Genomic DNA, 20,733 nt, shown 5'->3' on the forward strand with positions numbered 1-20,733 from the left:
TTTCTATTCCATCAAGCCTTGAGATTGTCAGGCGTGTCAGGCTGGTTCTGCCAATGCGCCTTCACAACAGCAGGATGATCCTTCAACCCATCCACAATCTTGCCAATCGTCGGAAACAGCGTCAAATCAACACCAAACCTCTCAGCATTCCACATTGCAGGTAAAAGACAAGCATCCGCCAGCGTCAACTCATCACCAACGCTACACTTCCCCGCAGAATCCTTGACTACTTCCTCATAGGCCTCGAGTCCATCAGTCATGAGCTGCTTATTCCACTCTTCTGCATTTCCACCGAGTTCTCTAATACGACGCATGATGCGCAGGTTTGTAACGGGCTGAATGTCCGCACAGATGATGTTGATGAGGGTACGCACTGTTGCGCGTTCTTCAGGGTTGGAAGGGAGGAGAGGATGGGAGGGGTGTTTTTCTTCGAGGTATTCTAGGGCCGCGACGGATTGGCCGATGCGGAAGGGTTTGTCTTTGGAGGCGTTTGAGATGAGAACGGGGACTGATGCTGATGGGTTGAGAGTTTTGTGAGTGTCGGAGAGATGCTCATTTTTGAGAAGATTGACAAATGCTAGTTCGTAGGGAATTCCTTTTGCATTGAGAGCGATGCGAATACGCGCTGAGCAGGAGGATCGGAAGTAAGAGTAGAGAGTATACTGAGAGTCAGACATATTGGATGCAATTGATCAAGTTACTACTGTAAATGAGAGCAGTTCAACAGAAGAGAAATAAAGGACCTCCGCCCGACGACCCGAAGCCAAGGTCACGCCCTTCTTATGTCATGAGAATGACTGTGCAGGTATGTTGTCATTGTGTAGAGCGTTACCCGTCGCTAGCCTGGTAGTGCCGAACTCGAAAGTCTTGGTGGTCGGAAGGATTCCGGTGGAGTGCGGGGTGAGTGTGACAATCCGGGGGGGCTCGGGAGAACGACGGCAATCTTCGTGTGGAAGGGGAGTAATTCCGCTCATGATAGCCGGCTGAGTCATGATCTCAATGATTGAGCCAACTGTCTCTTGAGATGACCCTCTGATAGTAGAGAATTACTCTCTCACTGTGATAAAATACGCTTGATAAGTGTCATTACAGGACAGTGTGATTAGCAATCACCTATGGGCTTACATGGAAATCAGGAATATTACTGCTGTTACTTGTCAAGATGTTTATTTGTTTCGCTTTTTGAGTCTATTATTGAAAGAGGGAAAGAAATCGCAATTTGTATTCATCAATCCAATGCTATACTGCATGACTTGCTTCATACCACTTCTGATCCGAGTACGGTATCATGAAGGAGTGCATAAACTCCAACGCCAACGCCAAAAACAAATAATAAACCAACTGCTGAACCAAAAAATAAGATTGCTGTTGATGATGGTTGAGTGTGGGAGAGAGAGAGAGAAAATCGCGATTTGAATCTAATGGTATAGCTCTGTGCTGCATGGACGAACCATGGCTTGCTTCATACTACTTCAGACCCAAGTAAGGTATCAGGAAGAGGAGAATTCATAATATCCAAGGCGGATAGAAATATGACCAAACAACTGTGCCATTGGTCAGTCATCGTGGTATCGATGTCTAAGTTGTGGGCTAGAAGTGTTATTTGCAGTTGAGGCTTGTGGCTGAGAGCTTATTCCGGCAGAGAGAACCTAGACCAAACAACTGCGGAACCATAGATTGCTGTTGAAGATGGCAGAAGCAGCGGATGACAAGTCGTAAGCAATGAGAGATAAAAACTCGCTGATCAAGTTGAGAATAATGATTGATTGAAGTCGCCAAAAAGAAGTCGACAGTGACTTGACCGCTAGCAATGACTAAAGCCGCTCAGGACAATATAGCCAGACAAATAGACTTATGTGCGCTTTAAAACTCCAGCAAAGACTGACCGCGGATAACTCCGTTGTAGCCCATGACCTGTGGGTACATGCAACTAGCCATCAGGCTCTGTTGCTGCAATGCAAAATACTGTTGCTGCGCTGCCAAGGCAAACGCTTGCTGGGGAGTCAGCTGGGTCAACCCATGAGATGCTCCGTAAAAACCTGAACTAGCAGGTATAAAAAAAGAGAGATTGGAAGATGGCGAGAGAGGAAGAGATGGTGATAAAAGAGGTGAATATGGAGGGGAGGGTATAGTAGGCATAGCCGTACATCCAGAGATCTTTGCTCTGTACCCTTTAGGTCGGTACTTGGCCTGAAGAAACCTCCCTTCCCACTTTGTGGGATGATAAATAACGTCATGTCCACCAGGGACAGACGGGTTGATGATGACTCGCGCTGGTCCTGGATCCATACCCATGGACTGTTTGTAGCTGCCTTTAGGGCAAAGGGGATACTCCAGCCATGGGCCGGCTACCTTGAGCGGTAGTGCCTCGCTGTTGCGGAAGGTATGAGGGTATGTAGAGAGATAGCTGAACTCAGGGACTTGCTCGCTTTGCTTGCGAACTTCATGCGCAGGGATCTTCCTGAATGGCATGTCCTCTACGTCGGAAAGAGAGTAGTAGGAGCATGTTGACAAGCTGTCATCCATGTCATCATCTGACCTACTCATGTGGTCCATGACTCCCAAGTCTGCAAGAGAAGGCATTATCGATGATGAAAAGTCCAAGAGAGTGTGAGAGAATGAGAGAGTGTGAGCCGGTAAGGTACACCAGGTGATGTAATTGTATTAATCGTTCTGCAGCTCAAGAGCGTCGAACAAGACTATCGTACAGCTGTGTCCAGGAAAGTATGGCAAGGTCGTCAAAAAGGTACCAAATGAGTTTTCAGGAAACGCCAGAGTGAAAGAAAAAGTAGCTGAGCTGGTGAGACTGGCTGAAAGTTCCAAGAAATCAGGTGACCAAAGACAAAAGTGCTGCAAGCAAACTGGCTGAAAACTGAGAATAGATGAAAAAGGACGAAGAATCGAAAGAGAAACAGAGGGAGAGAAAGTCATTACTTATACTCAAGGACCGGAGAGAGTTTGAGATTGGGGGCTGTTGTGCCCTGGTGGCTGAAACCTCTTTTAAAGCCCTACCCTTACGCCAGTCCCCTTTGTGATGGGACAGAGCTTCAAGGTTTGAGAGGATATGAGAAGATTAGTTGAACAAGGTTTTGAACTGACTTGTCGCGATATTCACGGCTGCAAAGCTTATCTACCTATCTGACGCACCCTCATTCTGGTCCACTTTGACAGACAGAGAACTTCCTGAATACATACGCGTTGCAGGCTTGCAGTGAACCAAGTGGTTAAGTGAAAGACAAACTATTCCTTTGCGCAAGTTGTTATTCGTCCTGGGGTTCGTGAAAACGACGATGATGGAGACCGCGAACGTGATGTCGCGAAGCTTTTGCATGGAGGCCGTAGCCTCAGTAAGCGTCATACTAGCACAGGGTTCTATCATGACTGTCTGGAATCTCAGCTAACTTTGGATGAAAGAACAAAGCACCACAGTGACGTCTCCTGCTCATAGTTGTCGTGATGAATGAAGTGGGAGTTGAGGTAAGGTGCATGGTGCAAGCATCAGCTGTCAGGTCTATCAACGCAAGATAGCACCGTGAGGAATACACTTCAGGCAGCGCACCAACTTCAAACACGGTGGTATAATGAAACAGACATTTCAGTAGCTTATGGCAGGAGCGTGAGATATTTGGGAAATGGTACAAAGGAGTGGCGTGTGAAGTACTGCGATGCCCTTGGACCAGCCAGCACGATATTCGCGGCCGTCGGCGAGGAGAAACGTCAAGTATGCTGCCAGGTTGCTACAGTGTATAGAACTTACCTCCATTCAGTCTCTTTTGTCCCCCCAGGGCGCAACAGAGCTGTGCTGCCAAGCGTGAATCGACAGGCGAGGCTTACATAGCCACCACAGGTCCCATTATGAGACCGGTGCATATTTGTGAGTGTGAGACGTCAATACTTCTAAGAGCGTGTGATCATATTGTTCATCTGTTGGTTTGCTGCCTTGGTATAATGCTATTGTGAATGTCGCCCACGATTGATTAGACCAACAGACTTGCCACCGGCATGATGATGTGATCTAAAAGACATAAAGCTTAAGTTTCAACAACAATACATCAAGGGTTTCATCTGTCGCCAATTATAACTTTCTCAAGCTCAAACTCTGTATTGACATCCCATTTATTGTGTGAGCAGTCGGTATGTTGCTTAGACTTTGTGTTCTGTTGAGTTGACAGGCGAGGCCTCCGTCAGGCACTTGACCCTGAGTGACAAGCAAGGACATTGAGTAAGTTCACAGGCAGAAACACGTAAACGTAGAATTCTCAGTCACCTGCACAGCAAAATGTGGAGCGAGAGTGGCTTTCAAGATTTCTTGCATAACCAGCCAAAGTCTACCCTCTATAAAGTTAACATTCTAATCACTCTGACAAGGCAGTTACCTCAAAGATGGTAGTCATCCTGTCGCGTGACTCTCTGTCCCCTCCTCTCCCAGACGCCCTCGATGTTCATATCTCTTGACCCACTGCAAACACGTCAGTATCCAATATGCAAAACCAAGCAGGAAACTTACTCGTCTCTCCAGATGATGGTAGGTTCACTCTGGCCCTTTCCAGGATTTCTAAACACAATATTCTTTTTCTATACAACCTTTAGCCACGATATTTCAGCATGCTTGGGTAGTACGTACCAGTCCGAGTGATAGGTGAATGGCAGGAGGATCAACTGTGACGCTCTGCTCAGGTCGGCCACCGTTCACCATAGCGACGATGTTCTGCGCTACGACTTGCGCTTGTCCAGCTCCCGGGCGTGCGGCCTTGTGAGCTCCGCTGTCGGCGATGTCACCGCATGCAAACAGGTTCGAGTACTCGGGGTCGGCAAATTGCAGTGTCGGTGCAACTCGGATGAAGCCATTGGCGGGGTTGATGATTTCGTATCCAGACGTGGGTTGAAGATCTTTGAGGAACTGATTATTCGGCGTTTGGCCTGTTGCAGGAATAACGAGATCTGTCTGTATCTTCCGCCCGTCCTTGAGTTCTAGTTCAAATGTCGATCCGTCTGTTGGGAAGCCCTTCGCTGGGATCACAGCTCGTGTTCCGGTGATAACACTGCTCCGTTAGCATTCCCATCTTGTACTGTGAAAGCTGACTTACTCAACACCAAGCTCCTGCAATCTATCCCTCAAGATAGCATCCATCTTCTCATGATAAAGCTGCATAAGCCTATCCCTCGAATGAACAAGCGTAACCTTCTTCTCCGGATAAACCTCCCCCAAATCCGTCGCCATCTGCACACCAACCGCACCGCCGCCAACAATCACAATAGACTTGGCATTCTTGATTCCCTGCTGATAAGATCTAAAGTACTCAACAGAAGGCTTTTTCTCATCGTACTGCATGTTACTAGGCGCTTGGAGTCGTGTTCCCGTCGTGACGACAGCGTACTCAAAGGGGATTTCTGTTGAACCCTGCCATGGTCTGTCGAGGGTGAGCTGGTTCTTTTGCAGGGAGACTGCGCGGGCGCGGACGATGGTGTGGTTGGGGGCGTTGGGGAGGGAGGAGAAGAAGCCGGTGTAGGGGATGAAGGCTTTGTGTTCGTGGTCTGGCACGATGGCGAATCGGGGCTGGGGGTGTTAGTTTGGTTGAGAAAGGGTTATGGAGGGACTTACGAAGGCGAAGAGATGGTGGAAATGGCTGTGAGGTTCTATTAACAGGACACGGTGAGTGACTGGTAGAAGTGTAGCCAGTTCCTTCACAGCCGCCTAGAATTGTTAGTAAAACCCATCACCGTCCATAGAACGTACTTACAAGCCCAACATACGAGCCGCCAATGACAATAACGTTCTTCAAACCTGCAGTCATATTGAATAACTCACTCAAACAATCAGATAGAATGAGAAAACAACGTCAAAGGTGAAAGCGATCTCGGTCTTTTTATCAACGCCATCTTATCAATCTACAGTACGGGGTCCCCGCCTCCGGATGTACGCTTTGCCGGTTATCCGAATTTAATTCCGAAATCGGCTTTTTCAATCGGCATTTTAGGGGTCCTTGCACCAAACACGAATCAGCGCTAGAGAAAAGCCATGGTTTTTAGTGCGCGGCTTGGAGATACGGCTTTTGGACCTGCATGTGAAGGTGACGAGTTTCCTGAATTGGATGGGTAATACTGGTGATTGCTTGGCATGGATGAGATCTTGGATGCAACAGTAGAAGTCATACGGATATATTATTCGGCCGAGTCTAGTTTAGATGACTGAGCTGTATTCGGGGAGATCTTTATAAAGATCGGTGAGATGCTGGATTGTGGGATGCCGATGGAATGACTTGTAACGCGCGGCTCGGCTCGGCTCGGCGCTTAATAATCTGGAGCGGGATGAGATGACGAAGCCGATGACTAGGCAAGCGTAATAATATTCAGGTCTAGGCTTTTCATATTCGTAGTTGTGTCACATTCAACAAGCTATGTTTTCTAGGCTTGGGTGACTCACGCAACCTGATGATCCCTCTCTCTTAATGTGAAGGCTCCACTTTGATCCCGCCAGACTGGAGGTGCTGAAGTGGTGGACCCTGTTGAGTGAAGACACGCAATGACTGAGGCAGTAACCAGTCTGATGGCTTTTTATCAAGGATCATTCAGTACTGTAGTATAGAAAAGAAATCGGACGGGTAGTTTAATGAGATCATCATGAAACGACATATTTGCGAACAAACTCAGAAGTCCAAAACAGTGCTTACATGGGTCGAAACTTTTGTCAATGAGCTTTAGTCTCTCCAGTCTGAATACATCGTTCAGTGTATGAGAGAATCTCAATAAAAGCGTAGAGGGAAGACTGCTAAGAATTAGCTGTTATACCCAAGCTTGTTGAAGCCATGACTAATCCTTTATATCCATTTACCCCGAGTCCTAGCATCAGGCTTAGGATATAGACAAACACGAACTATCCAGTAGATGTAAGTGTATCTTAGACTATAGGCACGTGAATTTCTTTGCGTTTTGTCGTTCTTTGTTAATGTAGTCTGTTTGCGAGAGTTGGTCCTTCGTCAACTCATTCTAAAATATCTGTCTTACGACCACCATCCATGTCGTTACCCAACGACTTCCACAAATTAATTCCCAGTCATAGAGCTCATTTTCTTCAAATACTCCCTCCCGCCCTCAACAATCCTTCTATTCAAAACAACAAAATCATCCTTCTCACTCCCCTCAACAGCCAAGTACGTAAAAAACGCACCCAACTCTTCATTCTTAATAACGTAATCATCACCCAAGAGCACCTGAGCCAAATACCCCGGCACTCTCAATCTCTGTGTAATAACACCACCAGGTCTCAACATCCAAGCCTTCCAAACAACCTCATGCTCTTTCGCAACCTCCAGTGAACGAAGCTCATATAGACCCTAAGGCTCGTTAGTAGCGTTGGGATAAAATGGGAGGGGCACGTGCTTTGAGTTTACGAGGGTAGTCATTAACCCATAACTTCGCATCTTGCTCTTGAACAACCCACTTCCCACTGAGATGAATAAATCGAAAAGGTTCTCGTTTCGGTTGTTTCTCTAGGAGACCTGCGAAAGCAGTCTGGAAAGCGAGGGGGTACTCCATATCGACATTCACATTTCCTCTATACGAGCCCATGGCACTAATATCATCAGCCCCTATCCGGTTCAGTACTAAGAGAAACTTACCAAATCATAGCAGCGGCATCAACATGCGGTAGGAGAACATCGTCAGACCATTTTAAAAAGTCGCTGATCATGACGGTTTGGAGCTTGGGATTGTTGACGGGCAGAGGGCGGCGCACGAATGCGATTACGGATGTGATTTTTGGATGGGAGAGACATTGGCGGAGAGCTTCGCTGCCGATGGAGCCTGATGCCCCGAGGAAGAGGACTTTCATGTTTATTCTCGTGTGCTGTGTTGGTGTTTGGGTTGTGAGAGGGGAATGAGGCTCAAGGAATGTTTATATAAAGGGAGGGTGGACGGTCCTGGCTGCGGACTTTCAAGGATGAGAATCCCAAAGTCCGCTGGCGTTGATCAGCCATCTGTCTTGGCGTGACTTTCTAATTGCATACGAAGTTACTGGCGATAAGGAGGATGCTTGGTCTATTAGCGTGCGAACTTTCTGGCTTGGCTTATGGCCTGGCTTACTTTCTAAAGCGATACGCTATACGAAAATGTCGCGGGTTGTGACTAATTCTCCGCAGTGGTGTCGTGGCTCACATCAGCCAACTCATTTCTGTTGCGGGCCATACATTCAAGACACCCTTAATTAACATTGATATCGGATTGACTGGCAAATACATGCCTCTTTCTTGACCCAGATTATTGTGTTCAACTTCACTCTTGAGCAGTCGTGGTCTTAGGCACTAAGTCGACATGCGCGTCATCTAACGTTAGGTCTGGCATCCGATTGCCGGGTAGGTTACTCCTCATTGACACTTGACTCACTGAACCGGCCCGGTCTTCGATAAAGATGAGCCATTGACTTAAGAATGAATGTCAATGGAACGTACTCGTTGTCTTTGTATCATCTTCTTTGCTGATTGAGTTACTTTAATACTTGTCCATCGTGACCGCGACGTCATGGCCGAAATAATGCTTGACCCTCCATTCACCTTACCAGATCTCATGCTCACCCGGGCGCAAGCAAGTGACATACCCTCAATTCAATCCATGGTCAACGCAGCGTACGAGAAATACATACCCCGAATTGGCAAACCTCCAGCTCCAATGACAGCAGATTACCCATCTCTGTTTACAACCCGCGACATCTTCATCTTGCGCACAGCTCAATCTCCCGTCGGCGCGCTCGTTCTCCAGTACGAGCCTGACTCCGTCGCGATAAAAATCGAGAACTTGGTAGTCGACCCAAGCGCACAAGGTCGAGGCTATGGAAAGGTATTGATGCGCTATGCTGAAGACTTTGCGCGGTCGCGAGGTTGCAGTGCGTTGGAGCTGTACACGAATGTCAAGATGTTTGAGAACCTGGGGCTGTATCTGTATCTTAAGATGGGCTTCGTGGAGACTGGGAGGAGGGAAGAAGACGGTTTTGAACGCGTTTATTTTTGTAGAGAACTGGAATAGTATGTAAACGATAACTTTTATTTATGCGATGCTTTAATTGAACATCATGTACAAAGCGACGCGCTGAAGAAACCCGCTCCATCGCGTGCGCCGCCAATTGACCACCACTAACGCGACCATCCCCATCATCACAAACGCGCAGACCAGTAAATGTCGGGTATCTCCATCATGCCAACGACCCCTTCAACCTCTCAAAGCTAAAATTCCACACCTCCGCCCTTCGCGGCCCATCACTCGACTCAACCAGCCCAACGTGCTGCAAGACACTCGGATCAAGCGCCCACTTGCTCAGCCCGTGATCCCGCGCATAGTCCTCCATAATCATATCCCCCGGGAACTGAAACGGCGGCTCGCGCAGAAAATCCTGCAGATTCTGTAGGTGATGGTTCGGAAACACGAGTCCTTGCGCACAGCATCCGTAGCGTGGCATTTCGCGCACCGTGGGGGAGCGTGTGAATAGTCGGTGGAGGGTTATGCGGCCTGTTACGAAGGCGAGTGCTAAACAGGCTGGGATCCAGAGACCCAGGAGTAAAGCGACGGTTTGCGCAAAGTCTTTGGTTGCGAAGGACCCAGCGTGACGACGCTGTCTGCAGCGGAGAGCGAGGAGAAGACACGCTATCAAGGCGGTGTAGCCTAGGATGACGACCTTGAGATAGTCAAAGATCTCCTCGTTGTTCCAGCCCATGAATATCTCGGAGTAAAAGAGGCGCAGGTACATCCAGTCTTGGTGCGCATCGGTCGCCTTTTGCTCAACTTCGATGACGCCCTTTTTGAAGCGCGTGAACCAATCGGGCGTGGCTATTATATCGTCTTCGATGAGGGCGAAGTACGTCGGATCGCGGCGTCGGCACGCTTCGAAGAGGACGGAGTGGTCGAGGCGTATGTTCTCCACGCGATCGTCGCTGCGTCCCATGCCACGCACATCGTGAGGAAGAACCTTGTAATTAAGCTTCGATTGGGTCTTGGAGTCGTTGGAGTACACTAGGACATCATCCGCCAGCCCAAACAACCAATCCTTCCCATAAGCAAAGTGTCTCGTCGGATCTTTATCCGCCAGCAGCACGACAATATGGATCTGATTGCGCTCGTTCGGCGTCAACGAATCAACAAGGCTTCCAACAGTATGCGCCAAAAACCCAGACGTCGTGCGATTTATACTCGGTATGCCGATGCAGAGAAACTCATTGTCGACTTGGACTTCGGTGCGCTGCTTGTGCGCGACGGGAAAGATCTCGCGCTCGAGGTAGGCGTCGACTTGTTTCTCGCGGAGGGCGGAGTAGCGACGGTCGAAGGCGATGCGGGACTTGTAGAAGAAGGAGGACGGGTCGTCGTAGGAGTTGTGGTAGGACCAGAGAAGGGCGGCGAACCACATCAGCCAGAAGCCGATGTTTGCGTGCGAAGGGCGCATGGCGTCATGTCGCGTGCGTGAAGAGTGATGCTGAGGAGAGGGAGAAATTGATGGAGGAATTGAACTGGGGAGGTTTGGGGAATGGCCGCTGGGGTTACAGTGCTTACCCCGCTGTACCGGAGACAAGAAGGGCAGTGATTGGTGGGCCCCTTTTTGGGAAACGCTAAGCCTTACGCTTTGATTGGTGATATCATTACACGTGCTGAATCCTTCGAGAGGCATCCGAGGCGCAGCTTTGCCGAGAATTCAGGAACATGTCAGTCAGTGAGAAACGATTGAGAGAATTAGAGTCCTAATGTCTTGGGTATTTTCAGTGAATTGAAACTCGCCGATCAGTAGCAGTAGTTGGAGCTGCTGCGCGTCAGCGAACGATGGATGCAGCTGAGAATGACCGGGTGCTGTACGTGTCGCGCCTTGACAAGCGCAAGGCCAGTATACGAGTCGTGATTATCTCAAGCCTGAGCATAAGCATGACCCAATGCTCTCTGTGACAATGGATGTTGCTGGGAAAAAGCCAATTGACTGGCTATCTGCTCTATGTGATAAATTTCTGCCTCGTAGCCGATGGGAGAGTGATGAAGAAAATGGCATTGACAGCGAGCTCTATCATGAGATGTGAATGTACCCTTTGACCACTATTCCATGTATCTCAAGATAGGAATACTCTACACCGGTAGATTTATAATGGAGAAAACAGATCACAGTTGATCTAAGCAGGCAATCTTCTTCAATATATCATTTGGTGCTCCGAACGGGGACGCTGAACAAGCCCTAGTTCATAAGACGTTTCATCACAAAAGGTGACCGAATACGATGTGCAGACTTCTGATGATATCAGCGGTCTGGGAGGCTGTCGGTTGGCGAGTAGCTGCGATTCATGATTTACTACTCTTCCCGTCATGTCACTGATGAAACGAAGCGAAACTCGAAGCGAATGATGCGCAGATCAAGCATACACTGACACAGACTTCTTCTGCGGGCTGTGATGTGAGCCTGGGGCTCTTTCTACTGTGACAGAGGTTCAACTTGGCCGTGACAAGACTGACGACCGAGGGGATGATTCAAGTGCCAGCAACACTCATTGTAGATATAAAGTAACGACTGACCCAACCTCAGCTGGAAAGTCACACATCAGCCAGCAGCAAGAAAAGCAAAACTACACATTCACAACAAAACCAGAACAAATCACAGTCTATCACTATGCTTTCCAGCAACAGCACCCCAGACCCTTCTCCCTCTCCTCCCGTCGAGGTAAAGAATCCTCACACTGGACTCATCAATCACGATGTCAACAAGGAGGGCGCCATGTCTCTCTGTTCCTGTCAAATACCACCGCAATGCATGAACTTGGTCGCCGTTAGGGGCTACAGGTGTGATTACTGTTGCGATCATTGCCCCATTGTGGCACCATGATGGCCATAGCAGAGCGATCCGGATGGAGAAGAAGGGGAACCCTCGAAATTTGGGGTTTAATGATACTCAAAGCCAATGGTCATACTTGATACCTATCAAAGTTTCCTGAGAAGGCTTAATATGCTTTAATGAAGACAAGCTCTATCACAGTCCAATGTGTCAGTATGTGAGGTTATGCGATTAATTCCCTGCGATGATTCGGTGATTCCTAAAGCAAACCAACTCACTGATCATAAAGAGTCCTACTGTCGCTGCTAAGCGGAATTGGTGATCTCTCCATCAGTGACATGTTTTTCCAGAAGTAGCTATATAAACCCCCCACGCGCGGTAAATTCACAACTCAACTCAGCAAGACACAGCCGGCCCCGATACGCCAACTAAAGAACACATAATATAAAACCACAAGGCGTAGTAATTCTTCCGAACATCCAGATTTTCCTACCTGAGGCTTGTCAAGTCACCAAAATGGCCAACAAAATATGCGCATGCACTATTTGCAATACCTGCACGAATGTCGTTAGTAAGACTAAGACGGAGTTATGCGACACATGTCTTGGGGGAACGCATAATGCTCAGTAATGGCAATTTGGTCTGTCATCTTCATACCCTCTCCCCCCTTCCGCGCCCATCTCCATCGCTGAATTATGTTGGCATGGTTTATAGAAGATACCTCCTCCTGGAGCAGCTCCAGATCTCTAGCTTTCGGCTTATCCGTTTGAGCAATTAAAGCAAGTTGAAGGCCGCGGTCAGCTGAGCGAGGCTGTCCCTCTAGAACGCGATCATTTCGAAACAACGAGGGATATTTTTTGTCAAAATCCTCTAGTGCCGTGAGACGATACTGGATTATCAAGACATATCTCAGAGCCAGAATTCCGAATTCATTGAAGCGTGGACTCTTCTTGAGGTCATCTTCCGTCAGTCGCCCCCAGCCGATTGACCAGGTCTTGAGACGGGCGCGAATCATGTCGAGTCTGGCTTTTATTATGATGACTTCCTGTCCGACTTCATTTGTCGCCTTCCATAGATCAATGACCCTGACGGTAGTATCGACGACTTGAAGGGCAAATCCCAGAATTGCGATAGCTTCGAGACCAGACATATTCGGTATGTAATGGGAAGCTGGTTTTGCGTATATCTGGAGAGGTGTAAATACTCTGATTCACGAGGATTCCTTTCATGCTTATTCTGGAGGGCCCTCATGCTGTCCCTCAGCTGAGGAGCAGACCTCCGTTTGCTAGCGGAACCTCCGTTAGTTCACGGGTCTCTGCCGCCGCCACCATAGTGCCTACCTACGCTAAAGAAAAATTAAGAGCCCTGAGAGGCCGCCACTGTGTGTTATCAGTACATGGACTGGTCTCAGCGGAGGTAGTAATGCTTTCAGCCTCGCTTTGTGGCGGTAATGCTAGCTAAATGCGAATTAAATCTTCAGAACGCGCGGACTTACAAGAATGTGCTGTATCGAAGCTTTCCACGTCTTGTACGATGCAAATCTAGACCGCGCCTCCACTCTCGGCTTTGTGAGCATATTAAACACTGGCCTTCCATTTTAAAAAGCAGCATCATTCGAGCAGACCGTTTAGCAAGAGCCCTGGATAGTCAACTCAGAGTATCACTTTTTATGGCCTATTGGGCACAAGGAACACGCTTCGAGTATCCTCCCTAAGCCCTGTCTAAACGCCGTCGACAGCTCCACGATGACAGACCACGCGAAGGAATCACAACGATCCATGCCGGGGCTTTTGCCTCTATTCGCTGCCGCCATTGACGCAGTAGGCACATGTCCTTCCGCAAGAGAAGAAGTGCTGGCAAACATCTGCATCGATGAAAAGGCTTTCGAAAGAGAGCCTTCCTTTGCGTCTGGCGGCTCATTCCAGGTCATGCGAAGCCGACCAAGCACACTGATAAAATACGTCGATTCTCGGTTCAAAATGACCACCATCCATAGACTCGCCATGCTCTATCTCAATGACGTTGTCCTCCGAGTCCCAAAAAAAAAGGTGGATTGGGACTCGAAGAAAGGCCGGGACCTCTCAGAGTCTATCTGCACTGAAATCGCAATTCTCAGGAACGAGCGTCTCCGGAGGCATGAGAACATCACTAACATGGTTGGTATCTGCTGGGGGGTAGATAACGACCGCATTATAATGCCTGTTCTTGTGTTGGAGACAGCCCAAGGAGGTGATTTATGCAAATATCTTGAAACTTCGACGGCGCTTGATGCTAGAGATAGGCTGCGTCTAGCAATCCATTGCTTTCAAGGCTTGCTTGCTCTTCACACCGTCGGCGTCATCCACGCAGACTTGAAGCCAGAAAATATCCTGGTTTTTGTCGACCAAAAGGGCAGGCCATGCGCAAAACTCACCGATTTTGGCTGCTCGCTTCTGGTTTCCAACATACATGAACCAATCAAGCTCAAATCAGGAACTGCCTTGTGGCAAAGTCCTACAGTTTTGCAGGCCATCGGTGCTCAAGGCTTACTTCAAGCTGATATCTATTCTTTGACACTCGTGGCATCCCTTCTATTGGTTGGGCGTTTTATGAGCAAGGTGCTTGAACAGGCACACGGGTCAGGTCATGGCAAAGAGTCACTACATAAGCTCAAAACTGACGATGGTGCCCTCACAAGTTTTATCAAAACGCAGAAGGATACTGATGAGTCTTCTGGCCCACGTGTCTTCACGGACAAAGTATCAGGTCTTATATGCGAGTTCTTCGATTTAATTCTCTCCGACAAGGAGGAAGTTCAAATTGGAGCCGCACTCCCAGTTGAGCTATTGAGGACTATGCTTCACCATGAGATTGTATCTGCCATTAAAGAAGATCATCAAGTATTTGAGACTTTTGATCCTCTTGAAGAAGAGGTTTATTTCAGCCACTGTAAGCGCTCCTCGTTTCTTGTTCAGCACCAAAGAGACCTGACTCGAACTAGGTGATGATACACCATTGGTCCAAGTTGAGGACGTAGTAAGCCAGTCCACGGCGGCTACAGGCAGTCAACAAGAGCTTGATCCCGAACCTGCCATATCACGACTCCACTACCCTCATCCAGAACCATCTCAACTACACACAAACGAGACGAAGCTTAGGTTGGAGGAGCGGGAACATATAATCCTAGCCCCTCTACCTGCAAGGACAATCTTGGTAAGCATTTCCAACAAGGTTTGGAAAAGCCCAGCCAGTACTAATACGGTACATGCATCTAGATCAATACATACTTTAGCAGACTCAGACGTCTTCCCGGCCGAGTCACCGCGGCAATAATCACTCAGATACGAGAAATCGCCGATTCAGACTCATACTGTGAAACCTCACGATCCCTCGCGGCGTATGCAATGGCAACATGGCTCATTGGGATTCACCGGTCTGCTGCTACTTCGGCACCCTCACTTCGCGAGGCCGGACAATATCTTCTGACTGCTGCCAAACTTGGACATGAAGAGGCCCGTTCTTCGCTGGAACCGGTACTTGCTTGGATAGGAATGCCGAATCCTATAGATCCAAAGGTTGAAGAGGGGTGGCTATACGATCTGGCTGTGCATGAAGATCGGCGTTCTCTGAAACGATTGAGTCCAGAGAGATCCGCTGAGGCATTACGAGATGAGACGGCAGCGCTGGGTGCGCATGTCAAAGAGGAAGCAGATATCTCTGGGACTTCGGACCAGGCCTTTTCGGAGAGCAACCAGCTTTCAGACAGCGACAAATTGAGAGGCCGGCTCCCGCTCATCTGCAGGTATTTGGTCAACCAGAGCTGGAATGTCAGCTTGCGAAAGGTTCTAGAGCTACCGGGTCTCGACCCTGACTTCTGCACTTCTCTTCTGATGCAGGCTTGCCAGAAGGGTGACTACAGAATCGCCAAGGTCTTCATCGAGCACGATACACCACTAAGAGACGAAACCTCCGGACTAACACCACTACATCTCCTGGCCCATTTTGGAGATGACGATATCATTCCTTTAGCACAGCTCCTCATAGATAAAGGTGTCAATTTAGAAGCCCGCTGCAACCTTGCTACTCCATGCACCGTTGGTCAACTCGATTTGAGAGATAGTCTTACAGATGGGACGCCTCTCTTGTTTGCTGTAGCGCAGCGGAGCCTCACAGCAGTTTCGGTACTTGTCTCTCTTGGCGCGGATCCATTTAACGGAGCAGAGAAATATGAGCCGCACACAGGAACTATGGCTGCCCACAAACGTGGGAGGACATATTCACCTGTTCATTATGCAGCAAGACTGCACATGTCGGACGTCCTAGAGGCTCTATTACCCGAGGGCAAGGAATATGAGCAGTTATTGGACTGGCTGTGTTATGAAACGCACTCTCTCAAGGTCGCTCCGCTCTGGTGCGCTGTCGACTACTGGTATCAGGGTCTATACGATCGGGTATTACTGCATGGGAAAGATCACATTAAGAGATGCGAGGAGACCAATACCTTTCTACTCAAGCGTGGAGCTCAGGGCCACGTAGTCAATTGGGATGTCACCACGCAGGCCAAGTACTCCATCTTCACAGCAGCAACCTTGTACGGCCAGCCGTTTGTGCTGAACCATCTGAGGTCCTTGGAAATCCAACCTACCACAAAGAATCTCATCAGAACACTTCAGACTGCCCTGGACGTTGAGGACTTGAAGGCGGTTGAGTACCTTATTCCACTTGCCGAGAGAGAAACACGGGACTCTGAGTCATCATTTCAGCTTCAAGCATCGATACAAGGACACAAGCTTCCAGACTTCATCAGCCATTTGTATGATATCAAAGAACGCCTCGAGTCGAATGCCAGATCAAAGCTCAAGCTTGACCTGATCAGAGATCCACCGCTTCAAGAAACAATTGGTCCCGATGTCGGCCAGGATATCTTGCAGCAGAAGTCTTCACAGGGGGGCTTCAAAATGTCGTTTACTATACGGCCCGGGCCTGGTGGGCGCAGCATCATGGAACCCGTAGGCGAGCCAAGTATGATGCCGCCCAAAGGTACGCCTTTACAGGCTAGAACAGAAGAAAGCAGTATTTCTGCCTTTGAGATGGCCGTCATGGGCGGGTACGAGGCACGTGCTCGCGAACTGTACGAGAGTGAACATTGTGACGTGTCATGTCGTCGTGTAGATGATGACGGCGATAAGACTACCCTCCTAGCACGTCTTATCCGAAAGAGCCGCAAGTACAGTAACTTTGACAAGCAGATTCTATTTCTTCTCGAGCTTACACCCCCAAGCGACGAAGAGTTCTTTCGTGCGTGTATACCGTCCGGGTCAAGTGCCAACGAAGGGTTGTCTATTCTTCACATGTCTGTCATGCTTGATGAATGCCCAACAAACTTCAAGCCACGCGCCCCTCGTCAACTTATCTCTGCCATCATTGAGAAGTACCCAGAGCCAGAATATCTAAACGCTGTAAATTCAGAATTCGGCACGGCTGTACACATAGCAGTTGAATGTGGAAACCTGGATGCACTAAAGGAACTCGAGGACGAAGACATTGAGTGGAATCTTCTGAATGCGTACGGTGAAGCCCCTCTTGACATAACAGCCCGCCGCCTCCTCAAGGTACATGAGTTTCTACAGCAATGCCGTCACCTACAAAGACTCGAACAGCCGGATGAGTATGAAGAAGCTATCAGTACTTATCGGGCGAATGAACAGCGTATGAAGAGCTTTCTACAAACAATGGGGTGCAAGTACGAGAGATACAATGGGCTGATGCACAGGAAGAGCGAAACGGAGTGGGATCTAGAGAACTTTGCGGTCTCGGGGAGCATGCAAGTCAACGTCGCGGAGCACCTGGCGATACTTGAAAGCCGTTCGATTGGTAACGATGAACCAAGTTTAGCGGCTCATATGCGCAAATTAAGAGCTTGGAGTGAGTTGGGGGTGGATGAGTGTATGCTTCACCTTGCTGATGGTACAGCTGTGACTTGAGCTTTATGTAAGTGCGGATTCTTGTACTTCTGTGTTAAGAGAAAACCAAAAGATAGCCGCTGTAACATGGTCATGGTATGCACGGCTTGGTTTAGTAAAAAATATTACTAGATTCGACTCCTGGCTTGGAGCTAATCCGTGATCCAATCATATGGGGAGGCCTTTCTATCCTCATTTGCGTAGTATAGATGGGATATTTGTCCTTAATGCATTCTCATTAGGCAGTCAATTCCATTACTGCCGTATCTGGCAGCTCGTACTTTGTATGTAGTTCTGTCTCTTGCCCGGATCAATAACAAAGACATCCTGCGTTGATCCAATTTCCTCCGTGGCTTATTATTCATAAATTCCAAGTTCTCTCTGTTGATTTAAGCTGTCAGCCACGTGTGGGGTTCTTCGTAGCCTGAAAGTCCTGCAGGTCAAAGACCCGCAAATCGCTTTCAACCTTGGCCAGAGATGTGGACAGCTTGCCCTGAATAGAACATTGATGTCTATTATGGTTGCAATCGTTGTAACGGCCGTAAGGGTTGCGACCCTGGGTGCCGTACCACTCAGGCTTTTTTAAACCGTTGATCATCTTCTTAAAACCTTCGATACTGAAACCATCGAACGGTGGGGCGCTTCGCGGGTGCAGAATTCGATATTTGCTCAGTTCTTTAGTTAAGACACCCAGGAGGATGGATGAGCACTCAAAGGAACACTCTTGTCCTTCTTGTAGACGATCAAAGAGCTTGTAGATTGCTGAGAAGGTTTCAGCGAGAGCGCTTTGACGTGCTATATCGATCGCCTCTGCAGTTTTTGTCAGCCCGGGTCGTCATCTGAGTTAGTACTAAAACCTACCGAGTATTTTGGCTGGAATTGGGAAGTCCTCGGCGTTGATAAGCCTCTGACTGTGCCTCAATGCCAGCTGGGTCATATTTCGGAAGGCATTTGGTTCTGAGAAAACCCAGGATATGAACAGGTATAGAATACAGTCTCGCCCATATACCTTCGGTAACTCTGACCTTAAGGCTTCCAGCCAGATTCCCGCGTATATCTCGACGCTTTCAAGACAATCGTAATAGTTTACAATTATAGCCACCTTGACCAGCTTTTCAAGACTGAGCGATCTTGGGACATCTCGATTATATCCATGCATGATAGTCAAGACGATCTTGAAAGCTTCCGGATCCCAGTCGCTGGCTGTTATCAGGCGAATCCCTGATGAATCGACCTTTCCCTCTGCGAAAGGCCCAGCAACCATTGTTTTGAAGATAGGGGAAGCTAGCTCCAAATGTTTTCCTGAGACCAGCATTCGAAACTTTTTCTTCTTAAGAGGTCGTGCGCATGCTTCTCCATAGTTCCAATCTTTTGTTTGAATGCTCGTGCTGTCTTGTTTCGTTCCAGGCTCAGTACAACCCGGATCCGTATCGTCGCAATCTGAAAATTCTGGAGGAGCATATTGTACGTTACTGAAGTCTGAGAAATCGGCCTTGGCCCAGTCTATGGTAGTTTTGTTTGTGCTGCCTTCTAGCGAGGTCGAGGTTGTAATGGGAGACTCCTCCGGCGCTGGTGGTGGCGTAGTCGGCGGGCAACATTCCTTAGAGGGCTTTTTTGGCTCTATCCAAAGTTTATCTGCCTCCCATTTAAAGGTCTCAACCATGTATGTTCTAAGAATGATCTGAGTATCGCCGTTGGAGTCAAACACATACTTCGATGGCTTTTTGCTGGGAGGTGTTTTCGGAAGGTCTCCCTGAGTGGAAGTAGGCTCAGAGCCTGGGGCTTGGAGAGCCATCTCGTTCCTTTCATTCTTTAGCGTCTCGTTCTCCAAAGGGTTGAAGAAATACTGACTTATGGAGAAGCAGGGAGGCTGAGCCGTGGTTCTTCTGTACTGATAATGTATTTGCTGGGATTTGTAAAGAAGAAAATGACTTTGGGCGCTGACTCCACTGTCAGGAAGCGAGCTTGACGTTGGGCTGACCTGCAGGAGGCCTACCAATTCACTGTCGACCCCGCTTCTCTTCCTTGGAAATCAGGCTAATCGTATCTTACTTACTAGAATCACACTAGATGGTTTTCAAACGGATGCAAGTGGAAAAAGAAATGATTAAATATCAACCGATAAATAATGATAGCTGATTATACTTTGTCCGCCTTGGTATCTAATGCCTACTGCCCAGCTAAGCTTTGAGTTAATTAAATATCGTTCCGTTGGTAGGAATGAACAGCAGCGGTATGCTGACTGACTCATTTCAATGAACAAAGTGGTGGATCCGGTCACAATCCTGTCTTATGTGTCGGCATCACTGGTATCCATTCCGGCGACCTCGCAGAGAGGCCATTGACATACGTGCCTATGATCTCCTTGATAAGCTTTGATCAAGAATAAGTCCTTCGCAGAACTCTTCGTTCTTTCTTATCTTTGTAATGCCCGATACGAGCGGCTGGTCACACAAATTCAGGCCAAGGTTCAAGCACGAGGGTATATGGGTATCTTATAGAAACTGGTTCCAGTCCTCGTTTGTGTCCTCTATTTCTCCGAATTACATGAGCTGCCATAAGTCTCATAACATCCGCCACATTCAAGAGAGCCAACATCAGCGCGAGTATTGGTCTCTTAGTTGAAAAGTGTATCAGGACGTATTAAGGCAGCAGAGACACAAACGTCTGTAGCATCTGTTTCCTGGCATTAAATACAGAACCGTAAAGCAAACATATCGCAAGCTGTATATGGATTCAATTCTGGAATATAAAAGGAATGACAAAGAGGATATGGACGGTTTATTCTGACACTGGTTAGCCAGCTCCATCAGCCTTCCGAGCCATACACATACCTTGGATAGATTCTCTACATGCTAAGCAATCCTTATACAAGCCTTACTGTTCTAACTTCGACGTTATCAAAGACCGACAGACCCCCACCATACTCAGGGCTCGAAAGGAATGTTCCCACTCGATGATATTCATTCGGATTGCCTGTTGGGTGGATTAACAGGCCATAAG

General features: G+C 48.2%; 7 protein-coding genes across 7 annotated transcripts; 1 reads left to right on the forward strand and 6 right to left on the reverse strand.

Annotated features, from left to right (window-relative positions):
* Nucleotides 1-11: 11 nt before the first annotated feature.
* J7337_009041 (uncharacterized protein) lies at nucleotides 12-677 on the reverse strand (the record flags this gene model as incomplete). The annotated part of the gene is made up of 1 exon (XM_044826643.1): nucleotides 12-677. The coding sequence occupies one exon, from the start codon at nucleotides 675-677 to the stop codon at nucleotides 12-14; it is 666 nt and encodes a 221-aa protein (XP_044679560.1).
* Nucleotides 678-1,863: 1,186 nt separating this feature from the next.
* J7337_009042 (uncharacterized protein) lies at nucleotides 1,864-2,583 on the reverse strand (the record flags this gene model as incomplete). Its single annotated transcript, XM_044826644.1, has 2 exons — nucleotides 1,864-2,039; nucleotides 2,148-2,583. The coding sequence occupies 2 exons, from the start codon at nucleotides 2,581-2,583 to the stop codon at nucleotides 1,864-1,866; spliced, it is 612 nt and encodes a 203-aa protein (XP_044679561.1).
* Nucleotides 2,584-4,377: 1,794 nt separating this feature from the next.
* Nucleotides 4,378-5,795, reverse strand: J7337_009043 (uncharacterized protein; the record flags this gene model as incomplete). Its single annotated transcript, XM_044826645.1, has 6 exons — nucleotides 4,378-4,459; nucleotides 4,508-4,575; nucleotides 4,625-5,042; nucleotides 5,088-5,557; nucleotides 5,603-5,695; nucleotides 5,742-5,795. The coding sequence occupies 6 exons, from the start codon at nucleotides 5,793-5,795 to the stop codon at nucleotides 4,378-4,380; spliced, it is 1,185 nt and encodes a 394-aa protein (XP_044679562.1).
* Nucleotides 5,796-9,184: 3,389 nt separating this feature from the next.
* J7337_009044 (uncharacterized protein) lies at nucleotides 9,185-10,426 on the reverse strand (the record flags this gene model as incomplete). The annotated part of the gene is made up of 1 exon (XM_044826646.1): nucleotides 9,185-10,426. One exon carries the CDS (start codon nucleotides 10,424-10,426, stop codon nucleotides 9,185-9,187), a length of 1,242 nt encoding a protein of 413 aa, XP_044679563.1.
* A 1,939-nt stretch (nucleotides 10,427-12,365) lies between these two features.
* On the reverse strand, nucleotides 12,366-12,938 carry J7337_009045 (uncharacterized protein; the record flags this gene model as incomplete). The annotated part of the gene is made up of 1 exon (XM_044826647.1): nucleotides 12,366-12,938. The coding sequence occupies one exon, from the start codon at nucleotides 12,936-12,938 to the stop codon at nucleotides 12,366-12,368; it is 573 nt and encodes a 190-aa protein (XP_044679564.1).
* Nucleotides 12,939-13,533: 595 nt separating this feature from the next.
* J7337_009046 (uncharacterized protein) lies at nucleotides 13,534-17,751 on the forward strand (the record flags this gene model as incomplete). Its single annotated transcript, XM_044826648.1, has 3 exons — nucleotides 13,534-14,716; nucleotides 14,769-14,925; nucleotides 15,069-17,751. 3 exons carry the CDS (start codon nucleotides 13,534-13,536, stop codon nucleotides 17,749-17,751), a joined length of 4,023 nt encoding a protein of 1,340 aa, XP_044679565.1.
* A 376-nt stretch (nucleotides 17,752-18,127) lies between these two features.
* On the reverse strand, nucleotides 18,128-19,525 carry J7337_009047 (uncharacterized protein; the record flags this gene model as incomplete). Its single annotated transcript, XM_044826649.1, has 2 exons — nucleotides 18,128-18,540; nucleotides 18,592-19,525. The coding sequence occupies 2 exons, from the start codon at nucleotides 19,523-19,525 to the stop codon at nucleotides 18,128-18,130; spliced, it is 1,347 nt and encodes a 448-aa protein (XP_044679566.1).
* Nucleotides 19,526-20,733: the final 1,208 nt, after the last annotated feature.

Source organism: Fusarium musae, chromosome 6, assembly GCF_019915245.1.
Source record: "Fusarium musae strain F31 chromosome 6, whole genome shotgun sequence".
Taxonomy (NCBI): Eukaryota; Fungi; Ascomycota; class Sordariomycetes; order Hypocreales; family Nectriaceae; genus Fusarium; species Fusarium musae.